At 41.6% G+C, this 27,201-nt stretch overlaps 1 protein-coding gene across 1 annotated transcript in view; it reads right to left on the bottom strand.

Annotated features, from left to right (window-relative positions):
* Positions 1-27,201, bottom strand: part of DPYS (dihydropyrimidinase) — a 99,260-nt gene that overhangs the window by 22,079 nt on the left and 49,980 nt on the right. The window contains exons 5-7 of the mRNA XM_061439173.1: positions 25,751-25,907; positions 24,819-24,960; positions 23,219-23,361 (exon numbers count right to left, since the gene is read on the bottom strand). Coding sequence (XP_061295157.1) covers positions 23,219-23,361; positions 24,819-24,960; positions 25,751-25,907 — 442 coding nt within the window. The remainder of the gene's footprint in view (positions 1-23,218; positions 23,362-24,818; positions 24,961-25,750; positions 25,908-27,201) is intronic.

Below are 27,201 nucleotides of genomic sequence, written 5' to 3'. Positions count from 1 at the left end.
GCTGCTCACTGCACCCATCAATCTTCCATTCTCTCTGCAGACTTCTGCACCGCCTCCCACAGAAGAGAAAATGGGAATTGCTTCAGCCACGTTATTAAATCTAAATTGGACAATCACTTGGAACTCTATTGGTGCTCCATGGATGACAAAACATTCAATGCAGAATCATAAAAATGCTGCCCAAACATTGACTTACAGAAATAAACTGATCAGGTAAGCCAGCTATTTTGTCCTTGGAGTTATATTCTACAGGTCATGGATAGTGGTAAAGACTGCATTTAGATACACTGGATTCAGACTCTAGAAAGTTGACCTTGGGCTTCCCTGGTGGCTCAAATGGTAAAGAGTCTGCCTACAATTCGGGAGAGATCTGGGTTTGATCACTGGGCTGGGAAGATCCCCTGGAGAAGGAAATGGCAACCCACTCCAGTATTCTTGCCTGGAGAATCCCATGGACAGAGAAGCCTGGCAGGCTACAGTCCATGGTGTCGCAAAGAGTCGGACACAACTGAGTGACTAATAAATACAACAACAAGTTGACCTTGGAAGGAGGTACTGCATCTTTCACCCCCTGTGCCTCACACAGCACTGAGCAAACAGAAGGCACTTTGCATACATATTTGTTTATCTGAAAATAAGTTATTAGCTAATTTTGACATTACTACTTAACATAAATATTTCATGCTTTATATAGTAGTTTTCAGAAAGTGGGGAACTAAAAATAATTTAGTGTCTCAAAGGAACAGGAGCTGAATGTGAATCAGCAAAAGTTTAGCATGATTCTAGGATGCATGTCCCATGAATGGTAAACAGGTAAGTGCTTATTGCTGAGGTTTGATTGTTAGCTTTCAGAAGGCTTGGCTGTGGGCTCAACATATTGGTTCTGAGTCAGAAATAACTTTCTGGGGTGGGGGGGTGGACTTGGCCTTGTAATTACATTGTTACCCTTCCTGGGAAGCTGCCTTGCTCCTGGCAAGATGACACTGATACCCTAACTATGGGGGCAACTTGGGCAGAAAAAGACGTGGTTTTTCTACACAGCAATTCATGCTCTCTCAGTCACTACAGCCATGTCCGACTGTTTGTGACCCCATGGACTATAGCCTTCCAGGCTCCTCAGTCCATGGGATTCTCTAAGCAAGAGTACTGGAGTAGGTTGTCATGCTCTCCTCCAGGGGATTGTCCCCACCCAGGGATCAAACCTGCATCTCCTGCATTATGGGTGGATTCTTTATAGCTGAGTCACTGGGGAAGCTGTGTAGGTTTTCCACACAGCAATACTCTAGGTCAAATTCACATAATATCCTTCCTGAAAATCAGAATAGGCCAGTTCCTTAAGATTAACATAATTATTCAGCTCTAATAACATATTTTAGGAATAAAAAAGGGTTTACTGGAATATAAAGGGAAGACAGTAGGGTTCTTAATAAAGGGATGGAAAAAGAGAACGCTGGATAACAGAAATGTCAGAGGGACTTCACAACTTTTTTTTTGGAAGGAAAAAGATGACCTATTTTCCCTCCATCCCTGCTGAAGCGAATAAAAAGAGGTAGTAAGCAGAAATGCTGGCAGATGGAATGTGGTATGACACTGGAAGATAACTTCTTGACAACCAGGAGTGAGATGTGTTAGTGAAGAAGAGCAAAGTCTACAGCCAGGAAAGAGATCCATGGACGTGGCTGCCAGTGAACTATGTGAAGAAGCCAGAGGGAATTTCCAGCTCCACAAACCTAAGATTGGACCCCTGGCCGCCAGCATTCCTGAGGCAAATAGAATGTCGCATGATTCCATTTCCAAGTCCCTTCAAATAGGGGCCCTCAGAAACTCCAAAACTGTCATCTGCTATAATAACCATAACCAAAATACTTAGGATTTACTCTGTCATAGGCATTGAAAGCATTATCTCATTTAATCCTTGCAGTAAGTCTATGATATTGATGTATTATCATTATGCCCATTTTACGGATGAGAAAACTGAGGTCAAAAGAGGTTAAATTCTCCAGGACACAGCTAGCATGTGCCAAAGCTAGACTTTGAACTTCAGTCTGTGAAGTAAAAAGGCTTCCACGTCATGATGAAAAGCAGCTTGATTTAATGGCAATGCAGGTTCTACACATTCTTTCAGAAGTAGCCTGAGACTATTGGTCGTTAACTATGCAAAGTGCTATGCTTATGTATTTCTGCCATGGCTAGCAAGTCTTCCCTCATGCTGACTGCTCAAACACCATCAATCAGCTTTGAATGGATGGAGTCACTGATGATCCAAGTATCTAAAGGGAATTTCCTTAAAATTTTTTAGACATGAATTGTGAATAACAAAGTAACATTTCCCCACCACTTCTTTGATTCTATCTAAAGGCTGTGCTGTGGTATAATACCTCACAAGAGCCACTCAGATACCAGAGGCTTCCCCGGTGTCATGGTGTGAACCAGAGTCCCAGGTGTCCAGAGAAGGCGCTGACCTTGGATGTTTAAGAAGAGTTTGTAATCTCCCAAAAGCCTAAATCAGGGCCTGGAAAACTATCAGAGGTTGCAGGTCAGATCAGGCCCACAACCTGTGTTTGTAAATAACGTTTACTAGCACATAGCCTGGAGAAGGCGATGGTACCCCACTCCAGTACTCTTGCCTGGAAAATCCCATGGATGGAGCAGCCTGGTAGGCTGCAGTCCATGGAGTCGCTAAGAGTCGGACACAACTGAGGGACTTCACTTTCACTTTTCACTTTCTTGCATTGGAGAAGGAAATGGCAACCCACTCCAGTGTTCTTGCCTGGAGAATCCCAGGGACGGGGACGCCTGGTGGGCTGCCGTCTATGGGGTCGCACAGAGTCGGACACGACTGAAGCGACTTAGCGGCAGCAGCAGCACATAGCCATGTTCACTCAGTTATACATTACTTGTGGCTGCTTTTGTATCACAATGGCAGAGTTGAATGGTAGCAACAGAGGTAGCAACAATAGTAGCAACCATAAAACAGCAGGTTTTATGGCCCATAAAACCTAAAGTATTTTTTCTCTGGCCCTTTACAAAAGGAGAGTTCACTGACCTCTGCTCTAAATGCTGCTGCTGCTGACGCTAAGTTGCTTCAGTCGTGTCCGACTCTGTGCAACCCCATAGATGGCAGCCCACCAGGCTCCTCCGTCCCTGGGAATCTCCAGGCAAGAACACTGGAGTGGGTTGTCATTTCCTTCTCCAATGCATGAAAGTGAAAAGTGAAAGTGAAGTCGCTCAGTCGTGTTGGACTCTTCACGACCCCGTGGATGGTAGCCTACCAGGCTCCTCCGTCTTTGGGATTTTCCAGGCAAGAGTACTGGAGTGGGTTGCCATTTCCTTCTCCAGCTCTAAATGCATCCTGTAGCAAAAAGAAACAAACAAACAAACAATAAAAAAGACCTAAAATCTTGACAAGGGATAGAGATGCAGAAAGAAAAAATGGAAGGACAGGGGAGAAAGAGAGAGAGGAAAGAAAAGGGGTAAAGAAAATAATAATTTTAAAAGTGCAAAGGAGGACAAAAAGGGTGACCAAATACTTGTGGGCAGAAGGGGACTCAACTGTGACCATCCAGCAAATTCCAGGTGTGATTAGTGTCCATTAAACTATATTCCAGTTTCCTCCATGTGCACTGCCTTATCTCATTTCGCAACAGCCCAGATTATTATCTCTGTTGAACAGTTGAGGACACCGAGACTGAAAGAGGTTGAGAAACTTGCTTGAGTTGCACAGGAAGTACATATGGCAGGGCAGGAAATAAACACTGGCAGACTGACCCCCTCCCTCTCCACCTTCCATCATCACACCCCACCATCCATGAGCACCCCCTGCCCCAAGGATGAGAGCATCACAATCTTCACTCATTGACAAAGTTACTAGAACACTTGGGACTTTCAACAGTGAGTATCTGCTTTCCATCTGGGCAAGAATGCTGGTGACAGCTAATCATCTATTTCCGTCCGGGTGCACCAGAGCGTTTCATTGACCCTCCAAAAATAGAGCATTTTGGAGGAATGAGCACAACCCCAAAGTCCCAATTAGCAATACAGTAGTCTAGTTTCCACTTGACCGGACCTAAAAGGCAGCTGCTTCAAGGGAGCATTGTCGGGTCAAAGGAGCAGGCGCCGGGGCTAATTATGGTCACGGCAGCATCACCTCTGTCCTCCTCGAGCAGGCGAGGCTCAGAATCCAAGGTGGTGATGCTGAAAAGTTGCACAAAATGCTGTGGGAGAAACTGACAGCACTTGAGCCCGCCACCGAGCCGCCTCAGGGCAGCTCACCCATAGTGAAGCAGCGAAGGCAGCGGCGGCCGGACAAGCGCTCTGCCACTGCAGAGAGACGGGCAGAAACCCGCTGACTTGAACAAACTGGGGTAACAACTGCCAACAGGGTGCTTACAGCCCTGGGCACTGTTGCAGAGAATGCACCTGTATTAATGCCCTGACTCTACATATAATCTTTGACTAGGGGATTATAATCAGGCCCATTTGACGATGAGGAAATTGAAGCAAACCAAGGTTAAGTAACGCACCCCAGATTTCACCATCTGTAAGTGGAGAAGCCAAATTATAAACCTGAGAGGTCTGAGTGCAGGGAGGTCTCAGTCCAGAGACCACGTCTTAACTTCTATGCTGCAGGCGCACCTTCCTTCCCTGCCCTCTAGGGAGGCTGTCACTTTGCAGTGTCAAAGAGATGAGACACAAGCCAACCAGGTCTGCTCTGAATCCCAGCTCTGCCCTTTTCAGCCGTGTGTCTGAAGCTAATGAATAACATCTCTGAACCTCTCAGTGTTTTTATCTTAAAACAGACACCCGCATTTATCACGGCATCTAGGCTTTAGAGGGTGGAAGTGAAGCAGCAACCAGTTTGCGGGTCAAATGATCTACCACCTCATCTCCAGGGGTGAGAAGCCCCCCTGGGTTCTCCTGCTCTGTCTTCATCAGCCTCCATCAGCTACTCTGACTCCAGGCTCCTCTGTCCACAAGATTTTCCAGGCAAGAATACTCAAGTGGGTTGCCACATCCCTTTCCAGGGAGTCTTCCCAACCCAGGGATCGCATGCATATCTCCTCCATTGCAGGCGGCTTCTTTACCACTGAGCCACCAGGGAAGTCCATGTATGTATATATACATGTGAGCATATATCTATTGCTCATACACATGTATACATGCATGTGTGTATACATCTGTATCTGTATCTGTATTTCCAGGTGGTTCCATTTCTCTGTTTGAACCCTGACTGATATATCCTAGATGGGCTACTTCTGGGATCTTTTCTTACAGGGATCTCTCTCTCTTGGCTTTTGCTTTGACATTTTCACTTGATTTTCTTACAGTCACTAACAGCACCTCAGTGGCTTAGGGGCCATGGTCAAGCCATGTATGATGAACATGACAATGATAAATAACATTCCGTTGCAGCTTCTATTTACTGCTTGCTTATTTGTCAGACCCTATGCCAGCATCTTTACATGCACTATTTTATTTAATCCTCACAATCCAACAGGAGCAGGGTTTTTAAAATACTTATCTCGTAAATGAATAAACTGAGGCTCAGGGAAGCTGAGTGACTCACCTAAGATCATAAATAAGAGTCTGTGTGCCTCAAACACAAAGCACTTAACCACCATGTGCTGCCTCCCACTGTAAGTGATCCATCCAGGAAACAAGTCTGGAGCAAAATGCACATTTTACCCCATGTTCTTCCAGAAACACTAAAGCACCTTAAAAGGAAAACGAATTTGAGGTAGGATAATTAGAGATAAAAACAGAACAGAGAAACTTTAGAAAAGAAGATGGTCCCAGGCACCTGTGTGTAGTTGAATTTAGGTCTCTACAGGAGATTAAACTCATTAGCATAAATTTCTATGCAAAACCTTTCCCCCAAACTAGGCGACCAAAGAATGAATCAATTCTAAGGCATTCTGTCATGTTTTCTTTTAGACCTTGTGAACAGTTTATTCTCATTATTGCCAGAAAACAACAAGTGAGGCATGGGAAGACTAGGAGGCTTGCTATATATTTAGGAATTAGAAATGCTTTTATATAAAAACAAAGCAACAACTTGAGTCTTTTATCATATTGCTGAAAGCCATGCTTGGGTCATTAAACTCTTCTTGTCTCTGGTTTATCACTTAAATAAATGAGGTAGAATTACTAATTAGGCTTACAATGTTACCAAAAAGAAAGTTAGGTTCTAAGAAATGAGTTTCCTAAGTCCAGAATGATAAGAATACTATTTCACAGTCCTGACCTGCCAGCTATCCACAACTCCATTTGCTTCCAGCTTGAGGCGAAAAAGAAAATGAAGTCATCTTGGTGGAACATTGTAGAAAATCTCTATCCATCTATGTGTTTATCTCATACTCATTCATTTAACATATATTTATTGATCACTACTCCATGCCATGGACTGTTTTAGGCACCGGGGATACAGCAGCAAATAAAACAGACAAAAATTCCAACCTGAATAAAGCTCACACTCTACTCAAGCCTATTTCTGAATTTGCAAGGACCTCTTTATTGTAAGTATGACTCTAACATATGAACAAGGCCAATCTTTCAATAATAATAAAGTGCATATAGGGCTTTACAGTTTATGCAAAGCACTTTCATGTAACTATAGGTTTTATTTCTCAAAAGAAAACTTGGAGAGTTTTCAAAAAATAAGACAGACCATTTAAATGAAGAGACAAACAATATGTTACCAATGAAAAATATACAAAGCACATGAACGGATATTTCCTTACAAGGAAAAAAAAAAGCCCAATGGCTAATAAACATGAAAAAATATTCAACTTCCTTAGTGCTCAAACATAGGCAATTTGTAGCTGAAAAGTAAGAATTTTTACCCAAAAAAGTAGCAAAAATCAAAGAAAATAAAAGATTGTGCTCAGAGTTGGTCAGGAACAGTGAGGAGGTAACCACATATGCAGAGAATCCTTAAATTCATATATTCTTTGATGTAGTGATTCTGCTGTTAGTAATTCAGCCAATAGAAATAATCAGAAATTTGGATTTAAAACCAAAAAAAAAAAAAAAAGAGAGAGAGAGAGAGAGGGAGAGAAAGACTTTAAAACTGTAAAAGTATTCCAAGTTATAACTAACATAAAGAAATTACCCAGACAGCCTTCTCTGGAGACACTAACCCCACATGGTCAGACAGCCATCGCTGCTTAATACCGCTTTGCAATGTGACATCTAAGGGGGTTTTTTCATAAAAACCACAGGAACAACTGCACCCCAGTGACATGCCAATCACAAACTAAGTGTGCAGAAGAGGATTCGTAAACAGGATGGAAACTATGATTGATGAAACAAACTGGAATTCTGAAACCGTTGTTGATTCTTCTAAGCTTTTTTTAAATTTCCCATAGGTTTCGAATCATAAAAGTCATTTACTTTGATACTTCTTTGCTAGTTGAGAAATCTCTTATCACTTTGTATGTGATAATGATAAAGCTATTGCTGTGTTGTGCTTAAGTTTCTCAGTCGTGTCCAACTCTTTGTGACTCCATAGACTGTCGCCACCAGGCTCCTCTGTCCCTGAGGATTCTCTAGGTAAGAATACTGGAGTGGATTGCCATGCCCTCCTCCAGGGGATCTCCCCAACCCAGGGACTGAATCCAGGTCTCCTATATTGCAGGCAGATTCTTTACCATCTGTGCTACCAAGGAAGCCCGATAAAGCTATTAACGTGCTTCAAGTTTTACCTATGCCACACATCATGTGAAAGGTATTATCTCCTCCTCCAACAAGCCCCAGAGCTTGGTACTATGATTCGCATATCTACATTATTGTGTTTGAGAGGAAACTGAGACCTGAAGAGGTGAGTAACTCATCCAAGGTCATGTAGCTAGTATCTGAGATTTGAATCTAGTGACCCAGTTTTGCTCTGAATCTCATGACCCTTAACTACTGTGCCACACACCCTTACCTTTTACTTTATAGTAAATATGAAGAGATTTGTTTCAATCTGTCCAATTAGGCTCTAAGCTCATAAGGGGAACACATTTTCTCACTCAGCTTTGAGTATGATGTCTTGCACCCAGATGGCACTCAATAAATGCTTGGGTCATAAATGAAAAAAGCTGCGGTTGTTTTGAAGTCATTTCTACTTCATTCAATTTTCAGTCTTTCTCCAAGTTGTCAGGAGACTTTTATGTCCCCCAGGGAAAAATATCTTAAATCAATTCCTTTTCCTCCATTCCTTTTCTTTGCCATTACTTGTTTGAGGCCTTATTCACTCAAGCCAGACTCCACCAATAGCCTTCTGACTGTTCTCCCAGACTCCAACCTCACCTGTACACTCATGACCCTAAAATGCTCTTTAATCAAGGTTTGCCAACTGATGAGCCCAGATTCAAGATTGAAACTCTGAGATCCCAGGGTGACCAAGTGTGGGCAGAGCTCCTAAGCTAGTCACCTTTGACCAAAAGCATCCTCGCAAGTGCCAAGCAGTCCTGGCATAGGCCCAGGCTGAGGATTTTGTCTGGATGTGAGACTTTCAGCATTACTGGAAAACTGGCACGGTTCCGGGCAAACCAGGACAAGTCGACTTTGCTGTATTCTCCTTCCAGTCTCCAGATCCCCTTCTCTTTACTGCCACGCACTCTACAAATAACCATTTTCTACTTATGCCATGTAAAAATAGGGAGGCACAGATTTAGATCAATTCAGATCCTCACACAAAGACATTCAATAGCTCGTGCTGCCTAAGAGAAAATCTGCTGGACTTAAACCACCACTCAAAGCCCTTGGCAGTTTTCAGGACTAATCTTGTCTCCAGCTGCTTGCCCTCTTGACCCCTCTCTGCCCAGCCTCTTCTGTCTCTTGATTGCCTATTGAATTATTTCCATTTTCCCTCAGTTCGCCCAGACTTCTTCATCTGGAGGGCTTTACTGCCCCCTGTCTACTCGTCCAGATCCTCCCCGCAAGGATTCAGTTAGTTCTACGCCTTTCCCAAGCCCATCTCAATCTTCTGTGCTCAACTCAGGACAGTTATTTGAACCATCCATTGGTAGGAATCAAGTGCACGAGACCCTGCCCTCTTCTGGAACTGATGTGTTGACAGGTTATAACTTTCCCCTTCCAAGAGCTCCCTTATCCTTTCCTAGGTTTATATCTTGTCTATCCAACCAGAATGCAGCTTTAGATGGCAGGTGTTACACCTTATATTTATGTCCCCCGCAGTGTTTACAAATGCCATTTCTTATACTGAGTGAGCATATAATACATGCATGTTTATAGATAACTGGTCAATACTATCTTTCTCTCCCACCTCCACTGCATAAAGAATTCAGCCACCCTTCTACACAGATGAATGCTCCAATTTTGTGTGTGAGGCTAAACTGCCTTCTCATTTTTCTGCCTCCAGACTCTTAGTTTTTCTTAAATGCCGGGTAGGAGAATAGAACCCAGAGCGTAGTATAAACATTTCCTTCCCTGGTGACCAAAAACAAAAAAAAGGACAGAATCACATTGGAGGCGGGGTTGGGAAGGGAGACAGGAAGAAAATATTACCACAGAAATGTAAAGAAACAACCTTTAAGAAATTTTGGAGAGGCGAAGAGGATTCTAAATATAGGAAAAGAGAGAAAAGGTAGAGGGGAAAAGGGCTTCACAGAAAAGAAAAAATAAAATTAGCTGTTTGTGTTAGCGTATGGCCAGAGAATGTGCAGAGAGGCCTGGCACAAACAGCAAGCTCTGCCTGGAGGCACCGCTCCTGTGACCCCCTCCAGAAGGCCGCCCTCTGTGGGCACCATGCAGATGATGGGACTTGTGTCCATGCCCGGGGGTGCCCAGATGCCTGGTCAGCATGCAGCCCCAATTACAGGACCCAAGGCAGGCACAGGGAACTGATGGAAAATTTCCTTCAGGCAACATAATCTCGGCATAAAAAACAATATTGATCCATTTGCCTTCCAGCCAAAGAGAAATCAAGTTAGACAAAGGAAATTAGGCAGTAGGTTTAATGTGACTCCAACTGCAGCTGCAAAATAAACCTAATGCACCCTGACTCTCCTTCCCCAGCTCGCTTCTGCTTTGCACTGGCCACTCTTCTGGGAGGGCGCAGAGTTTCTGCAGGCGCAGGAAACCTTTTAAATGGAAAACGTCAACTGTCCTCTGGTGTTCAGAGAATCCCCCAGCCACCAGGATGTGCTGGGAAGTGCGGTCCCAGAGCACTGGCAGATTTGCAGGGACCTATGTCACTCGCTGGCCAAGCACACACTTGTCACTGAGGACATTACATGCAGTCTGCTTCTCTACAGCCCAGCGAAGAAGCTGTGATCTTGAAGTCTGGGGCGGCCTGCTCTTCATGAACCTATACATATACATGTGTGTATATATATGAATACAAATTTAATCTCAGTTTATACGTGATGAGAGTGGGGAAATCATGACCAACATGTATGTTTGCATAAAGCATGTGAGGCTATAACCAGAGTCCCTGATGAATAGGAAACAGTTATATGTCTGTGTGCATGTGTCCTGGGTCAATGCTAAGAGGATGAGGGATGAAGTTAGAATAACAAAATAGGTACAGGGCCAGGTCTAAAGGTGGATATTTGCTGCGTCATCTCAAGGGACAGGAGATGATCCTGAGCGCAAGTTGTCTAACTCCACTTCCTCCCACCCACACCCCAGCTCCACATCCTGTCCCGCTCTGCTAGTGAGGGCTGATCCTGGAATGTCACACTTGCAGTTCAGGAAACAATAACTGCAGCAAAAAAAGCAAAAGCCACCACCTCTCCACTAGCTTTGCCCTGCTCCCCCTACCCCCGAGTAAAGAGTGGGATTGTGTCTTACTTTTGTCTTCAGCTGCCTACTGTGGTCTTTGACACATGACTCACTGGAAAAGACCCTGATGCTGGGGAAAGATTGAGGGCAGGAGGGGAAGGAAGCAGCAGAGGATGAGATGGTTGGGTGGCATCACCAACTCAGTGGACATGAGTTTGAGCAAACTCTGGGAAACAGTGAGGACAGGGAAGCCTGGCGTGCTGCAGTCCATGGGGTCGCAAGGAGTCAGACAGGACTTGGCGACTGAACAACAAAGGGGTCCAATATGCCATTCTTAATGACTGAGTAAATGAATGTGGGACAAGATAAAATGCACTACAGACAAATGGAAAGTTCTGTGTTTACTTACAAAGAATCATGCAATTGTATATATTTCTACTGGCAAAAATCTGACAGCATTTGATATAAAACAAATGGATGTCCTATAGAAACTCTCCCAGGGTACCAAGGATGGATACAGCGTCTGAAATAGTGAAAGACTGGAAACAACCTAAACATCCTCCAGCATTGGCACATATATAATCAATCACGCTACACTCATAAAATAGAATGTGATACAGCAGTGGAAATGCGTGAAGCACCTACACATTTCAACACAGATGAGCACCATAAACATAATACACTGTACATATGTGGTACAATTCATATAAAGCCAAAAGTACACAGAATACATATATTGTGTATATACTGTGTTTGGGGATGCATTTATGTACTGCACAAATAGAAAGAAATGCATGGAAGCAATAAACATCAAATCCAGGATTCAAGGTGTTTACTGGGGGAGGGGAGAGATGGCTTTGGGAAGGTTAATATGCAAGTGTTCATTGCATTGTTCTTTGTACCTTTTGTTTATGTTAAATATTGTGTCTTTGAAGGATTATGGACACTGTAAATTACTATCTGCTCAAGTGGACTTAAGAATGTGATACCAAAAACAACCATTCAGTATAATCCTATCATCTTAACATAAATATTAATACCAGAGAAGGCCCTACACAAGTTTCTATATTATTGACTGAATAAATGTGATAAGATATTAAAACTCCATACAATTGCTCATATTTCATATTCTTAATCTACAAATGGCAATTTCATAAGGTATTGGGTCAGCCAAAAGATTAGTTTGGCTTTTACTGTAGAATGTTATGGAAAAAATCAAATGAACCTTTGGCCACCACAATATATCCTAGAAAAATGTCATGAAGGTAATGAAGAGTTCTTTGCTGCTAAGTTGCTTCAGTCGTGTCCAACTCTGTGCGACCCCATAGACGGCAGCCCACCAGGCTCCCCTGTCCCTGGGATTCTCCAGGCAAGAACACACTGGAGTGGGTTGCCATTTCCTTCTCCAATGCATGAAAGTGAAAAGTGAAAGTGAAGTTGCTCAGTCGTGTCTGACTCCTAGCGACCCCATGGACTGCAGCCTACCAGGCTCCTCCATCCATGGGATTTTCCAGGCAAGAGTACTGGAGTGGGGTGCCATTTCTTTCTCCAGAAGAGTTCTTTACTTAGTTATAAAACCAGTCATCTTCACAAGTTCCTGCTCTGGTGGTATTACAAGCAGAGTCAGATCCAGTTCTGGGACTTGCATCTTTGTAGGATATGGAGAGGTGTCTGTCAAGAGAAGGGTGAGCAGAGGTGTGCCCAGGATGTTGGGATTCTGCTAATTATGGTCCTCAGGATCCACTGAGGGATCTGAGGATGCTTAGCTGGTGATGGGATGACTTATTGGAGCCAATGTCTTTCTTCAAGTGTTTGATTAAATAAATGAATGAATGGACTATTATCTGAGAGTGTAGACACATTCCTTGTAGCTTCAGAGGCCAAACATGTTAGGAACTGGAAGGAGGTACTTTTTAATGCAACCAAAGTAAGTACATCCTAACAATTAAAACCTTCCCAGGAAAGATTAAGCTGTTTGGTTAGGTAGTAAGTTCCCTAAAATGAGTAATAATCAAATGGGGCTATAAAGAACTCTGGGGAGTTAACTGGATTTTGAGTTCCAAAGTCTTCTCATACACGATGAGAACCTGTGCTGCTCAAACCTAAGCATCAGAAATCCCTGGAGGGCTTGTGAAAACACAGGTTGCTGGGCTCCACACACAGTTTCTGAGACAGTAGGCCCAGGAGGTACCTGAGAATCTGCATTTCTAGTAAATTCCCAGATGATTCTGATGCTGCTGGTCCAGGGACCACACTTTGAGGACCCCAGATTTAAAAAAAAAAAAAAAAAAGGTAAATCAGCTTACATTAAGGTTTGTGTGTGTGGCGGGGAGGGGGGTTGAGTTTTGCTCAGATCATTAAAAAAGACTGCCTTCCTAAATGACTCACTGCCTCCAAATAGACTTCCACTGAGATCATCTTCCACAGAGAACAATGCATTGTTACTGATGTTTTCTCTAAAGGTTTTTGTAGGAAGCTATGGCTCTTTGCTGTGCTTTAAGAACACAAGGACCCCTGGGATTCTTTGCAGGTACTGATATTAAATTTCCTCCCATCCATTTTCACTCTGTCTCCTGACCCTTCCATAACCAAGGGCCCATGTTTTTAAGATAACTAACCAGAATCAGGGGTGAGTCTGTGACCAAAACACAGAATCATTTAACCCATAAAAGAATCCAATCTGGCTTCAGCCACATTCGTGGCCAGGCTAGGTCTGGCAATGCTACTGGCCCCTGACTCTGGAATGTATCCTTGTCGAGCACTGCCTTGGGGAAGGAGAAGACAGAAGTGCCAAGGATCTTTCTTTTTTTTCCAACTCAGATGGGAAAATGTAAAACCTGGATCTTGAACTTGTTTCAGGAACAGATAAACAAGGCCCAACCAAAAATTTAAAGTCACATTTATTCACTGGCCCAAGACAATTAATATCTGGTTTAGTCACTCAGCAAATAACTACTGAACTGCTATGTATTCCTGGCACTGTTTTGGTACCTAGGGATATAGCTGTAAATAAGACAGGCAAATGCCAAAGACAGAAAAATGTATGATACATGTGTGGTAGGAAGAAAAATATAGCAGGTGCTTAGTTAGAAAAGACTACGCCTTTCATACAACCACCTCCCCTTGGTGCTTATTTTTTGCCCAAATCCTAATGCTTAAAATAAACTGTGCTTACTCTGGCAAAGGCAAACCATCAGTGATAGATGGGTTACTGTGATCTGTTTCTAAGCTGCTTTTATTTTATAATTTGGAAAAAAATGCAGTTATTAGTAGTGAAGTCCTTGGAAATCATTTCTAGTTCACTTGAAAGGTTCAGTTGCATAAGAACATGTTTAAATAAACAAACTGGAATAAATAGTAGAGAAAATTTTATCCATATGTAATCAGCAAGCTAGCTTTTCTCACGTGTAGTCCAAAACTTTTTAAAAGCAAATATCTTCTGAAGGTCACAGAGTGGATCTTAGTGGTTTGTTGAAACTGTTTCACTGCAAATAATCTCTTAAAGGAGTCAGCTCTAGGGGCACATGAGTTCTGATTTAATCAGGTTATCTTAGCCAAAAGAATCCATCTAAGCATCTTCATTTTAGTCCTTTTTGCTGCGAGTTGCAGGTGTGTAAGAAACACAAGAGATTGAGCTTTCACATGATTTTAGCATAATTTCATGTAATATTAGTACTGTACGGTATATGATCTCATATAATTTTAGTACTGTTTAGTCTGCTTTTGAATCACAATTATAGTTAACACTAGCTCCCACTTATTTAATCAATTGACCATCTACTGCCACTGACTACCTACAACTACTGAGCACCTCCTGCATGCCAGGCACTACATTAATTATGTACACAGCATTTAATTATGAACATTAATTATGTACAGAGCATTTCAAATAGTTTGTTTTTTATTTGGTTTATTATACCAAGCATTTTATGTACACTATCTTAAACACAGCAATGCTATGAGATTAGACATCATCATCATCCCTATTTTACAAATAAAGAGACTGAAATTCAGAAAAACTAAATAACATTCCCAAGGTCATACCCAGTATGTGGCAGACAGAGAAGGAACGAACTGCCAAGGCTTTCTCTTTACAACCTGGTTCTGCTCCTGCCGCAGCAGGTAGGCTAGATTTTGTGTGGACTAGCAAAAGTCATTTATTCCTCAAGATACTTTGCTACCATTTGCCAGAGAACTGTCATAATTGCTCTATAAATCTATGGTAGATCTACTACGTTGTGGGTGCTTGGATAGCTGTGCGAAAGCAGAGGCTGCACGACCTTCACCGGACGCCATGCTGCCCCCGTGAACGTCTGCAAGGCAACCCAGTGAACAATCATGGCGTAAATCATCCTCGTTTCCCATCGCCCATCTGGTACAAGGCTTGGCCCTCTTCCCTCCACCCACAGGATGTGTGCTGCAATAGTGTGGGTTTGGGGACTAGAGGAGGCGTGAGTTATAAACAGTCTTAGAAACAGGCATTAAAAGCAGAGCCTTCAGGCTGACCAGCATTTACAAGCAGAGACGCGGTAGCTGTGTTTGTGTGTCTGTGAATGTGTGCTAGTATGTGGGCGTGCTGACACTCCTTTTGAGAAGGAAAAGCATAGTGTACAAATTAGTTAAATGGTACACAATGTCCAACCTCAAGGGGAAATGCCCGGTAGCTTCCATGAAATAGTCACTGATGACACAGCTGTAATAATCAACCACAGTCACCACTCTTTACCAAAGGGCACCTTACTCCCTATTTCTTGTTTTTCCCCAAGTCCCACAATCCCCACTGCCCAAGGATGAAACCATCATTCTTATCCTGCTTTCTTTCACACACAAGGCCCTCTCTAGATCTAGGAGGGCACTTTCATAAGCTGCAAGTCATTACTCTTCTCTGAATATAGTTAAATTCATTTATCTCTATCTTCAATGAGAAAGGGAAGGAAATTAAGCAGGAAAGACAGCACAATGCCTTCAAGAATGGCATATTCAAGGTCAAAACCTGCAATAATTGAATTTAAAAAATAATACACACAAATAACTGTGAGCAAAGTATGCCTGCTTTGTAAAACACAGTCCAGGCTAGGAGTCTTCATGAAATGTTCCAGTGTACACAATGGGTTAGCTGTGTGTTTGTGTGCTTGAGATTCTGTGAGATACCCTGCAGCTCATAAATACTGAAAAGGGACAGTTGCCATAGTAACTAAGTGCTATTTAATGAATACAGAAGAACAGAAGCTCATAGGATAGTCTTAAATTGTCAGAACCTGAGTTACTGCTGCTGCTATGGGCTTGCAAGTAACTTACATGCCATCTTCACTAATAAGGTTTTTAACAAGTTGGCCAATTTGACTGGTCTCTGTCTTCACCACGTAATACTGAAAGATTTTGTCTTGACATCACATGAAAATCACACTCTGGATCTCGTGCTCCTGATTCTAAGTTCCAAGATATCCTGCAGAAATGGGCCAAACATTTAGATTGGCAACGTGTCCAAAATTTGAAGCTCTGACTCAAGTTGTGACGTGTTAGGACACATACCTCTGTAACAAGCAATAGACCCCGGCTCCGTGGGCTGTCATGCTGCATACAGCAGACTCTTTTTTACTTCCAAAAAAGGTGAATGCTCCATAAGCACGAAATGCAGTTTGTTTTGATTGTGCAATGACACAGAAGAGCTATTGCACTTGATTTTTGCAGAAATTTTTACAGGCTAGCAACGTCTTAGGTAATCTTTCATCAGGATGTCCAAACCGTCTCTACAGACTCCCACTGCCAGTCCTGTCTCAACATCCATCATCACATGTCAGATTCCTCACTCTGGAATCATCTGGCTTTTTACAAGTTTAAAAGAAAAAAAAAAAGCTTGGTGTACTGCTTTTCTTTCTCATCTCCCTCAGTCACTTTAATGCAACCCATTTTTAAGGTTACAGATTGTGTTGCAAGCATACTTACCTCACATGCCATTAAAAAGTAATGAGAATTAAAAAAAAAAAAAAAAGAAAGGAAAACATCTATGTACCATGAAGCCAAAAATCATTAGCAAGTGCATCCATCCTCCAGGGGCTGGCTTGTTCTTGCATAACCAGCAGCTAGATTGGCCTCGTTGGGGCCCCTAGCTCAGGGCGGGCTGTGCGCTCCCCCTTCAGGCTCTTGGGAGAAATGCACATTGCTCTCATTTGACATAGTGGGGCGATTGCTTTTGCTAAAACCTTTTGAGGAAATTTGGAAGGAAAATTCTGTCCAATCTCCAATGGTGTGGTTAGACAGAAAGCTTTCACATCACCAGCCTTCAGATAATAATAAAATCATGTAAAATAAGAAGGGATATGTTGAAAAGAAAAAACCTATAGATACATCTATTTGTTCATTTAATTAAATAATGTTTCCCCACTAGATGAGCTCTATTTAAAACTGTAATAAACAAAATTAAAACTGGAAGAGAGGCAGCCCACGGCCTCCTCATCCTTCTGCTCCCTTCCACATCTTGAACCTGTTCTTTCTGCCTTGTAACCCCAAACCTTACCTGCCTCCACCCAGACAGACCCTCCTATCCATGCCTCGGTTTATCTGACCTCCATGTTTAATCCGACTTTCAGGTCAGGGGTCTTGCCTGGAGAATTCCATGGACAGAGGAGTCTGGCAGGCTACAGTCCATGGGGTCACAAAGAGTTGGACACGACTGAGCGACTGACACACACTCAGGATTAGAAGTCTCGTTTTCTCTCTCTTGATGGTGGGCCTGTAGGTCTTTTGCCAATGACTGCACTAATACAAGAAGGATCTTTCTTTCTCTGAACTTCGGTGGTGCCTTGTTTTTGCCTAGCATGCGGTATTCTTAACACATTCCTAGACTGTCAGCTTCCCGAAGGCAGAGCCTGGCTCTTGTATAACTTTGACCCTCATGCCTGTCTCTCAGCGCCGCTCCTTGCTGAGTGAATGCGTGCATGAACCAGGAAGATAGCTCTCTGTTAACTTCATTTTCTTTTCCTATTATAAGAGTTGCTTAAAAAGCTAATTGCTTCCCAACCTCAAACTAAAGGGGACACAAGGAAAAGGAGACCTGTTATCCAGTTCCTCCTCCTTTGCTCAGAAAATCCTTTATCCTTTATTCATCTCTGTTCATTCATTCTTTCAACAATTATTTATTGATAACTTGCAGTAAGTTAAAAGTGTGAGGAAATAATGTTCTCCTCACTTTTCCTCTCATTTAATCTTTGCTGAAGAAAATCTTTCCCATTTTCCTCACCAACCCTGGGATCAATTTGGGTCTCCTAAATTGCAGGCAGATTGTTTACCGTCTAGTCACCAAGGAAGCCCCTCAAAGACAAGAGAGAAATGGAAACACTCTGCGTGTTGACTGTCCTAATTCCTAGCCATGTGGACAGCCATATGCAGGCCAGTCCCTGTGGATCTTCTCTTTAACCCTTCTCCGGGATATCTATCTCCCGTGGTACCAGCCTTAGGAGTCTCCTTGGTTCTTACAATGTCTGAGAATGACACCAGCTCAGGTGTAAAGCACTGTCTTCCTTAGACAAGTGGACAAAGAAAAACGACCTGAACTCCAGGTTGTGAATAATTCGCTTCCTTTACTTACACATATATTGTTGCTTGGAAGATATTTATAGGCTGTGATTATGTCTCTTTGAGTCATGTTTTTGGACTATATAAATTTAGACCACTCTCTCACCAGCGTTAGCTACCGATTTCTACAACATTCTTTGTCCTTCCTTTCCTATTCACTTGTTTCAGAGTAATAGCCTATAATGATCCAGATGTTAAGTTCTTATTCTTTTTAAAGATCTATATATTACTTGCTTAATTTCCCTAATTTCTAGCCTAAAATAACTAACTTAAGGTCAAGCCAAAAAGCCTCTGTGCTTTTAAGTTTCTCTCTACCACTTTTTTTTTATCAGTTCTCTAATATTTCTTATATAATACCTGTCCTTCACTTTATAACAGTAATGATAACAGAAAATTAAATATTTACATTTTTATATATGTGTCTTTTGGGGAAAGGTTATATATTGGCCTTTGATTACTAGTTCTGAGTCTTCTCTCTTGATGTCTGCTTATTGTATATAACTAAAGGCTAAGCATAATGAAAACCAGCACAGCCTGAGAGCCTGCTGTGTAGGTCTGATCCTAGGTCATCAATGCTAAGCTGCAGGACCCAGGCATATCATTTAAGGTCTCTGAATGTCCACTCTCTCATTTGTAATGAGATATTGATAATAATTATTATGCCTACTTCAGATGGTTTTTTTTTAGAATCACATAAGAAATGCGAAAACGTTCTATAACCTAAGAAAGTGTTACACCAAAATAAGATATGTATTACTATGGTTATTTTACATTTATCTAGTTTGGCTGGTGTCATTCTTTGCAATACTTTTTTATTTTTAGGTGTTCTCAGCTATTTTGCCTGTGGTGATCAGGGAGGCAGATGAACTACTGGGTTCTATTTCTCTGACTCTCAGAATCTTAAAAAAACAAACAAACTTTTCTTATTTTAATGTCCTTTTGAAACACAGAGAAATGTTATCTTTACTTGGCAGGATGTACTGAAATGATCTAGCTCTCTTTGGATTTCTTTGACTTATATCTTACTTCTCCAACCCTTTAAGAATTTTCTCTAATCCACAGTCAGAATTTTTTGCACTATCATTATTCATCTTTTTCAATGTGAAAACTGCAGAATGTGAGAAATGGGGTCGAATAGGTGGTTGAAGAGGAGACTCCATGAATAATGAATCTGGAAGAATACAGGCATACCTTGGAGAGAGGGCAGGTTTGCTTCCAGAGCACTGGAATAAAGCGATTATCACAATGAAGCAAGTCACATGAATTTTTTTGGTTTCCCAGGGCAAATAAAAGTCATGATCATATTGTAGTCTATTAAGTGTGCAATAGCATTATGTCTAAAGAAACAGTATGCATACCTTAATGAAAAATTATTTTATTGTTAAAAAAGGCCTAACCATCATCTGAGCCTTCAGCAAAGTCCTAATCTTTTGGCTGATGGAGGGTCTTGCTTGGATGTGGATGGCTGCAGGCTGATTAGGATGGTGGTTGCTGAAGGCTTCGGTGGCTGTGGCAACTTCTTTTTTGTTATTATTTATTTCTTTCTGGTTGTGTTGGATCTTCACTGCTCTGTGAGGACTTTCTCTAGGCAAGCAAGCTTCTTCTTGTGGTGGCTTCTCTTCTTGCACAACAAGGGCTCCAGGGCGTGCAGGCTTCAGTAGCTGCCCCACAGCTTGTGGGATCTTCCCTGACCAGGTACGGAGCCCGTGTCCCCTGCGTTAGATTCTTAACCACTGGACCACAAGAGAAGTCTGGAAATTGTCTTCAAATAAGGCAACAATAAAGTTTGCTGCAATGATTGGCTCTTCCTTTCATTAAAAAAAAAATGTCTCTGCAGCATCATGCAAGACTGTTTGATTGAATTTTACTTACAGCAGAACTTTTTTCAAAATTGGAGTTGATCCTCTCAAACCCAGCCTCTGCTTTATCAACTAAGCTTACAGAATATTCTAAATCCTTTGTTGTCATTTCAACACCTTCGTAGTAACTTCATCTCAAGAAACCACTCTCTTTGCTTGCTCATGAGAAACTACTTTCCATCCATGAAATTTTATCATGAGATTGCAGCAATTACTTCATAACCTTAGGCTTCTAATTCTAGTTCTCTTGCTATTTCCACCACATGTACAGTTACTTTCTCCTCTGAAGTCTTGAGTCTCTCAAAGTCATCCATGAGGGTTGGAATCAACTTCTTCCCAACTCCTGTGAATGTTGATATTTTGACCACAGCCCATGAATCAAAATGTTCTTAACAGCATCTAGAATGGTGAATCCTTTCCAAAAGGTTTTCAACTGACTTTGCAGATCCATCAGAGGAATCACTATCTAGGGCAACTATAGTCTCACCAAATGTATTGCTTAAACAATAAGACTTGAAAGTTGGAATTATTCCTGATCCATGGGCTGCAGAATGGATGTTGGATTAGCAGGCATGAAAACAGCATGAGTCTCCATCAGAGCTTTTGGGTCACCAGGTGCAGTCATATTTCAAAAGGAATTTTTTTTTTTCTGAGAAGCAGGTCTCATGAGTGGACTTAAAATACTCAGCAAACAGATGTACTGTCATCCAGACTTTGTTGGTCCATTTATAGAGTAGAAGCAGAGTAGGTTTAGCATAATTTTTAAGGGCCCTAGGATTTTCAGAAGGTGAACGAGCACTGGCTTCTACTTAAAGTCACCAGCTGCATTAGCCCTTTGTAGCTTTGAAGTCAGGTATTGACTTCTCACTAGCTATGAAAGTCCTAGGCGGTATCTTCTTCTGATATCAGGAATATATAATGTGTTTTCATTTACATTGACCATCTGTTGTGGGGTGTAGCCACCTTCACGAAATATTTTTGCTAGATTCTCTGGATAACTTGCTGTGGTTTCTACGTCAGCACGTGCTGCCTCACCTTGCACTTTTATGTGATGGAGACAACTTCTTTCCTGAAACCTCATGAACAAATCGTTGCTAACTTCAAACTATGAATATTCTTCTGCAGTTTCCTCACACCTCTCAGACTTCACAGAATTGAAGAGAGGTAAAGCTCTGGATTGGAGAAGGCAATGGCACCCCACTCCAGTACTCTTGCCCGGAAAATCCCATGGACGAAGGAGCCTGGTACGCTGCAGTCCATGGGGTCGCTAAGAGTTGGACACGACTGAGCGACTTCACTTTCACTTTTCACTTTCACGCATTGGAGAAGGAAATGGCAACCCACTCCAGTGTTCTTGCCTGGAGAATCCCAGGGATGGGGGAGCCTGGTGGGCTGCCGTCTATGGGGTCGAACAGAGTCGGACACGACTGAAGCAACTTAGCAGCAGCAGCAAAGCTCTGGATTAGGCTTTGGTTTAAGGGACTGTTATGGCTGGTCTGATCATCTATCCAGACCACTAAAACTTTCTTCATATCAACAACAAGGCTGTTTCACTTTCTCATCATTCATGTATTCACTGGAGGAGCACTCTTAATTTCCTTCAGAAACTTTTTCTTTGCATTCACCACTTGGCTAGCTGTTTGATGCATGAGGCCTATCTTTCAGCCTATCTCAGCTTTCAGAGTGCCTTCATCACTAAGCTTAATCATTTTGAGCTTCTGATTTAAAGTAAGAGACATGAAACTGTTCCCTTTCCTTGAAAACTTAGAGGCTGCTATAGGGACAGGGAGGCCTGGCGTGCTGCGATTCATGGGGTCGCAAAGAGTCAGACACGACTGAGCAACTGAACTGACTGAACTGATAGGGTTATTAACTGGCGTAATTTCAATGCCGTTGTGTTACAGGGAATGGGAGGCGCAAGAAGCAGGGGAGATACAAGCGAATGACCATCGAGTAGAGTAGTGAGAGCATGCACAGCATGTATCAAATTCATTGTCTTACACTGGCTCAGCTCATCTCCAAACAATTACAACAGTAACATCAAAGACCACTGATCACCATAACCAACACAATAATAATGAAAGAGCTGGAAATATTGCAAGAATTACCAAAATACGATGCAGAGGCACAAACTGAGCAAATACTGTTGGGAAAATGGAGCCAACAGACTTGCTCCAAGCAGGTTTGCCACAATCCCTCAATTAGTTAAAAACACGTGTCTGAAGTCCAATAAAACAGGGTTTGTTTGCATAGACTTTTGTTTACCACCACATAAACCCTTTAAACAAATGTCTCTTGGTAATAGTAGACGGTCTTACCTATCCCCATTTACACACACACATGTGCATCGACACGCACTTGTGCACACACATGTGCAATGTGAAAGTATGTGGGGTTTTCTCTATTAACAGCTGCAGAGTTTATGAAAAACACGATCAGGATGCAGATGTTGTCTGCATCAACATCTTATCAGGAGAAATTAACAAAGCTTCAGTCTCTACCGAATGCTTTTCTGAGTTGGTAGAATTGGCCAAACCTGCCATACTAACATAGAATTATGGAAATTGGAAACAAAAAAGCCGGAGTCTACTGGGAACGACAGGCTCAAGATGAACTGAGCTGGAAAATGTGGCTAAAAGTGACATCCTTTGTGCTGGAATTTTTCTATCTGAAAGCTTGAAAAAGGCTATAATTATTTCGAGTTTTCAATGCAACCCTTTTTAAACTAAGCCTTTCCTTTTCTTCATTGCTCTGTACCTTTCCTCCCTGTGAACTCAGGCGCTTGCCCAGCACTGAACTGGGAAATTCACATTGGTTTTATACACATATGCATTTCCACAGAAGGTAAGCAACACAACTTTTGCATCTTCTATGCCAAAGAGAACAAAAGAATGTTTGTACAGTCAAATCTGTACCCTGTGCTTATAATACCTGAGCCTGCCTAAATAAATCACCGAAGAAGAAATGGCTGATTAAGGCCAATGAATAATTTCTTTGCAAGTTAGTGCTTTTTCTCCATGGAGAGGCCAAGTAATACAAAAACTTAGGCTTACCTTGTGGCTTTTGGGTCCCAAATCACAATGTCAGCATCTGAGCCCACAGCTATTCTTCCTTTTCTTGGATAGAGGTTAAAGATTTTCGCTGCATTTGTGCTGGTAACTGCCACAAACCGGTTTTCATCCATTTTGCCACTGTGCTGGAAAACAATTCAAGGAAGAAAATACATTTCTTTTTCTGATAAATCATAAAACACTAAAAATCTCTTATCGATAAAAGCAGGAGACTTGTATCTCTTAGAACCAAATAGAACCACACCTAATTTTGTATACTGTGAGGCCAAACACATCTGTGAATACTGATAAATCTTAAACAATCATTGTGATAATGATGGGGATGAATGGGGTTAAATTTGGAAGCCTGAAAGTAACTTTTCAAAAACCTATCAGCTTAACAAAACATCTGCACAAATTTTTCCCATTCTTCCCAGAATCACAGAGAAAAGAGCTAAACATTGGTAACAGGACTTCCAATTCTTTATACTTCCACTACCTGCTACATTTACGATCTGGATTATTTACTGCAGACCTAAGATTTATAGATAAGATGTATAAGATAATCATGTAGATATTATATAGAATACTACAGAATTAAAATAAGATAGGCCTATAAATCAGGTGACAAGACTTTTAAAAAAAGAAAAATCAGCCAAGAGGTTCAGTTTTTGCTCTACTAAAATCTACATGAACCAACAGTCATGGACAGTCTGCTGCAAGAGATTTTAATATGGACACATTTCAGTGGGATGTGATCCTTCTAAAATGATTTTTTTTAATGTTGAGAGTTTATCCCTATACACACTTATATGGCAAGAGCATCCTTAAGGTCTGTTTAATTATCAAAGGGTCTTTGCCTCAAAAAAAAAGTCCAGAGATGTGATTACTACATCATTGAAGGGAGGGGTTCTGAGAGATGGATGAGGATGGCATGACATTGGGGACCTCAGGTCCTACCCAGCAAGTCTTCACTGCTGATCTTTACAACTACACTCGTCAGCCACCTGGATAGGCTCATGTATGAACATTTAGCCATTTGATTATTCTTCATCCTCAGGTAGAAATTTCTAAACTGTGAAATTAAAAGAAAATGTCTGTGCTTTGGATTTATGATTTATGTGACCTCATACAGTAGCTTTTTAACCATAATATTCAAAAGTTCTTTAAAAGGGACATTTATGTTTTTATATGAAAAAGGGGTACAAATGTAATAAAAACCCTTCATGTCTTTTCAATCATTCCAAGTGTTTATATCAGTGACACATGAGGAACTGGGATTCACAAACATGGAAATCAGATAGAAGGGCTATTAGATTTCAAAGACTTCAAAAACAATCCTCTTGGTACCCAATCTAAACTTATACTCTGATGTCTGCACCATGGTGCAAAGCATCCTCTAAACTATGCAGAGAAGAAAAGTATTTTTCCTTATTATCTGGGGAGATGGCATGGAGGTGGTGATGCGGCAGTATTCCCAGTGGCCACTTCTGTGAAAACAATCAAGAAGCTTCTCATGAAGTCTTCTGGAACTTTGGTCCTAAAATAGACCAGATCCTCATTGAAGAATTCACCAAAACAAACTGAATTCCGTGACACTCACCACGCCTTTTTCCCATATTATCGACATCCGGTCCTCAACACCATTCACTCCATTGGGAATCTTAGTAAAATCATCCTTCCCAAGAGCTTTCTGGCAGCTGTTGAAAGTACAGTTGTCAGACCCTGTGGTGGTTAGGTCATCGCTGTAAAAGAGACACACATGAGAGCAGGGGTGGGTGAGGAGATAGAAAATGTCAGGAGGAAACTACCATACCTTTCTCTGGTACCCTGACCCCATTCTCAACTGAAACTCAGAAAACCGCAATGGAGAATGAGCAGCTTTTCAAGGCTGGAAGGAAGTGGCAAGTGAACTCTTGTACAGTCTATTGGGAAAAGCTCTCTGTTAACTCAGATCTGAGTATCTGTGAATGGGGAATGTCAAAATATCCACGAATGGTGTATTCATCAACAAAAATGATCATAATGCACCCCCCCCCATGCCAAAAAGCATCTGTAAATGGTCTGAATGGTCTTTCATGGGGATAACCTGCTCTGAGGGCAGGATTTTGTCTTTTACCTGTGGCTCTTCCCTAGATCATCATCTTTTGTATCTCTACCACAGGCATATCCAATTCCTGGGTTATATCAACATGGAAAATACTTAAGAATATTCTGTCTGATAAAAATAGGGCATACGGAAGAGACCTGGCCCTAAGCAACAAGAGATAGAAAAGACAACAAAAAAATCAAAGCAGAGGAAAACTTCAGGAAAAATGATCTGATTTCACTGTGGTCAGGAGAGATTTTGACACCACATCATAACGTAATGAAGCCAATACTTTTTGGTCCCCAACTGCAGGACTTCCCAGGGCCTGTCAGGTCAAGTAGAAGTTGGTATCACACAACCTCCTATACTCAAATCCTTCACATTTTAAGACTTGAAAAACATCTTAATTTGGCAAAACACTTCACAGTCATCTGCTAATTGATTACTTAGCCAATAGATTCATGAGGAAGTCAGGCGTTGAAGGGTCTGGTCGCAGGGGTGGACCCATAACGTGATGGGCGGCATGGAGCCATTCTCTATCCCAGTGGTGAGTGCCATCCGTGCCGAGACCTGCTGCGATGGGTTCTCCGTAGACCACCTTCCCTGGAAAGTTCAAAGGAAGTGATCAGCACCTCCATTTGCTCTTAAGAGATCTGACTGACAAACACCTAATATCAGTCTCCCTGTCCTAGCTAAACCATCATGTGCCTTTGTCTTTCACCTCTCCAGTGGCTCTAGATTGAAAACTAAAATCTCCTATTCACTGAGCCTTTACTATGGTCAGTAAAACCTTTACTATGGTAAATGTGCATTGCAGCTTGTGGTAGATGATTGCACCCACTCACTGATACTAGGCTTGGCCTCATGACTTCCTTTGGCCAATTAAATATGAACAGAAGTGCCACGTGCTGCTTCTGGGCAGGAGCTATTAAAGCCACAATGAGTCTTGTCATGAGACCAGTGGAAGCTGCTTCTTCAGGTGTGTCTCAGAATGAAGAGAATATGGAGCAGAGGCAGAGCCAACTGATGATGGATGAATGAAATACAGATCTTTGCTGCTCTGAGCTATTGATATTTTAGGTTAATTTGTTACTGGAGCATAACCTAGCAAAAGCTGGCTGATATATATGCCATTTTAATGGAATCTTCTCAAAAACCCTGTCTGGAAAATGCTATTATTATCTCCATTAAAGGAAGAGTCTTGGGCATATATTTAGAGAAAACTATAATTCAGAAGGATATATGCATTCCCAATGTTCGCTGCAGCGATATTAACGACAGTCAAAGCATAGCAGCAGTATAAGTGTCCACTGACAAACGAAAGAAGAAGATGTGGTACATACATACAATGGAGCGTTACTCAGCCACAGAAAAGAATGAAATCACACCATTTGTAGCAACACGGATGAACCTAGAGATGATCATACCAAGTGAAGTAAACCAGACAGAGAAAGACAAATACCACATGATATTGCTTCTGTGCGGACTCTTAAGAAAAAAAGATACAAATGAACTTATTTACAAAACAGAAATAGATACACAGACATAGAAAACTTAGGGGTTCCCAAAGGAGGGATACATTAGGAGTTTAGGATTAACAAATGCACACTCCCATTGGGTTAGCCAAAAGATTCATTCAGGTTTTTCCTAACAGCTTATGGAAAAACCCGAATGAACCTTTTGGCCAATCCAGTATATATAAAAAATACATAATCACCAAGGACCTACTGTATAACACAGGGAACTATATTTAATATTTTAAAATAACCTAGAAGGGAAAAGAATCTGAAAAAGAATATACATACATACTATATATGTATGTATGACTAAATTACTTTGCTGTACACTGGAAACTAACACAACATTGTAAATCAACTATATTTCAATAAATAAATAA

Source organism: Bos javanicus, chromosome 14 (genome assembly GCF_032452875.1).
Source record: "Bos javanicus breed banteng chromosome 14, ARS-OSU_banteng_1.0, whole genome shotgun sequence".
NCBI classification, from domain to species: domain Eukaryota; kingdom Metazoa; phylum Chordata; class Mammalia; order Artiodactyla; family Bovidae; genus Bos; species Bos javanicus.
The sequence above is the reverse complement of the archived record's forward strand: the minus strand, read 5'-3'. Positions and strand labels throughout refer to the sequence as shown.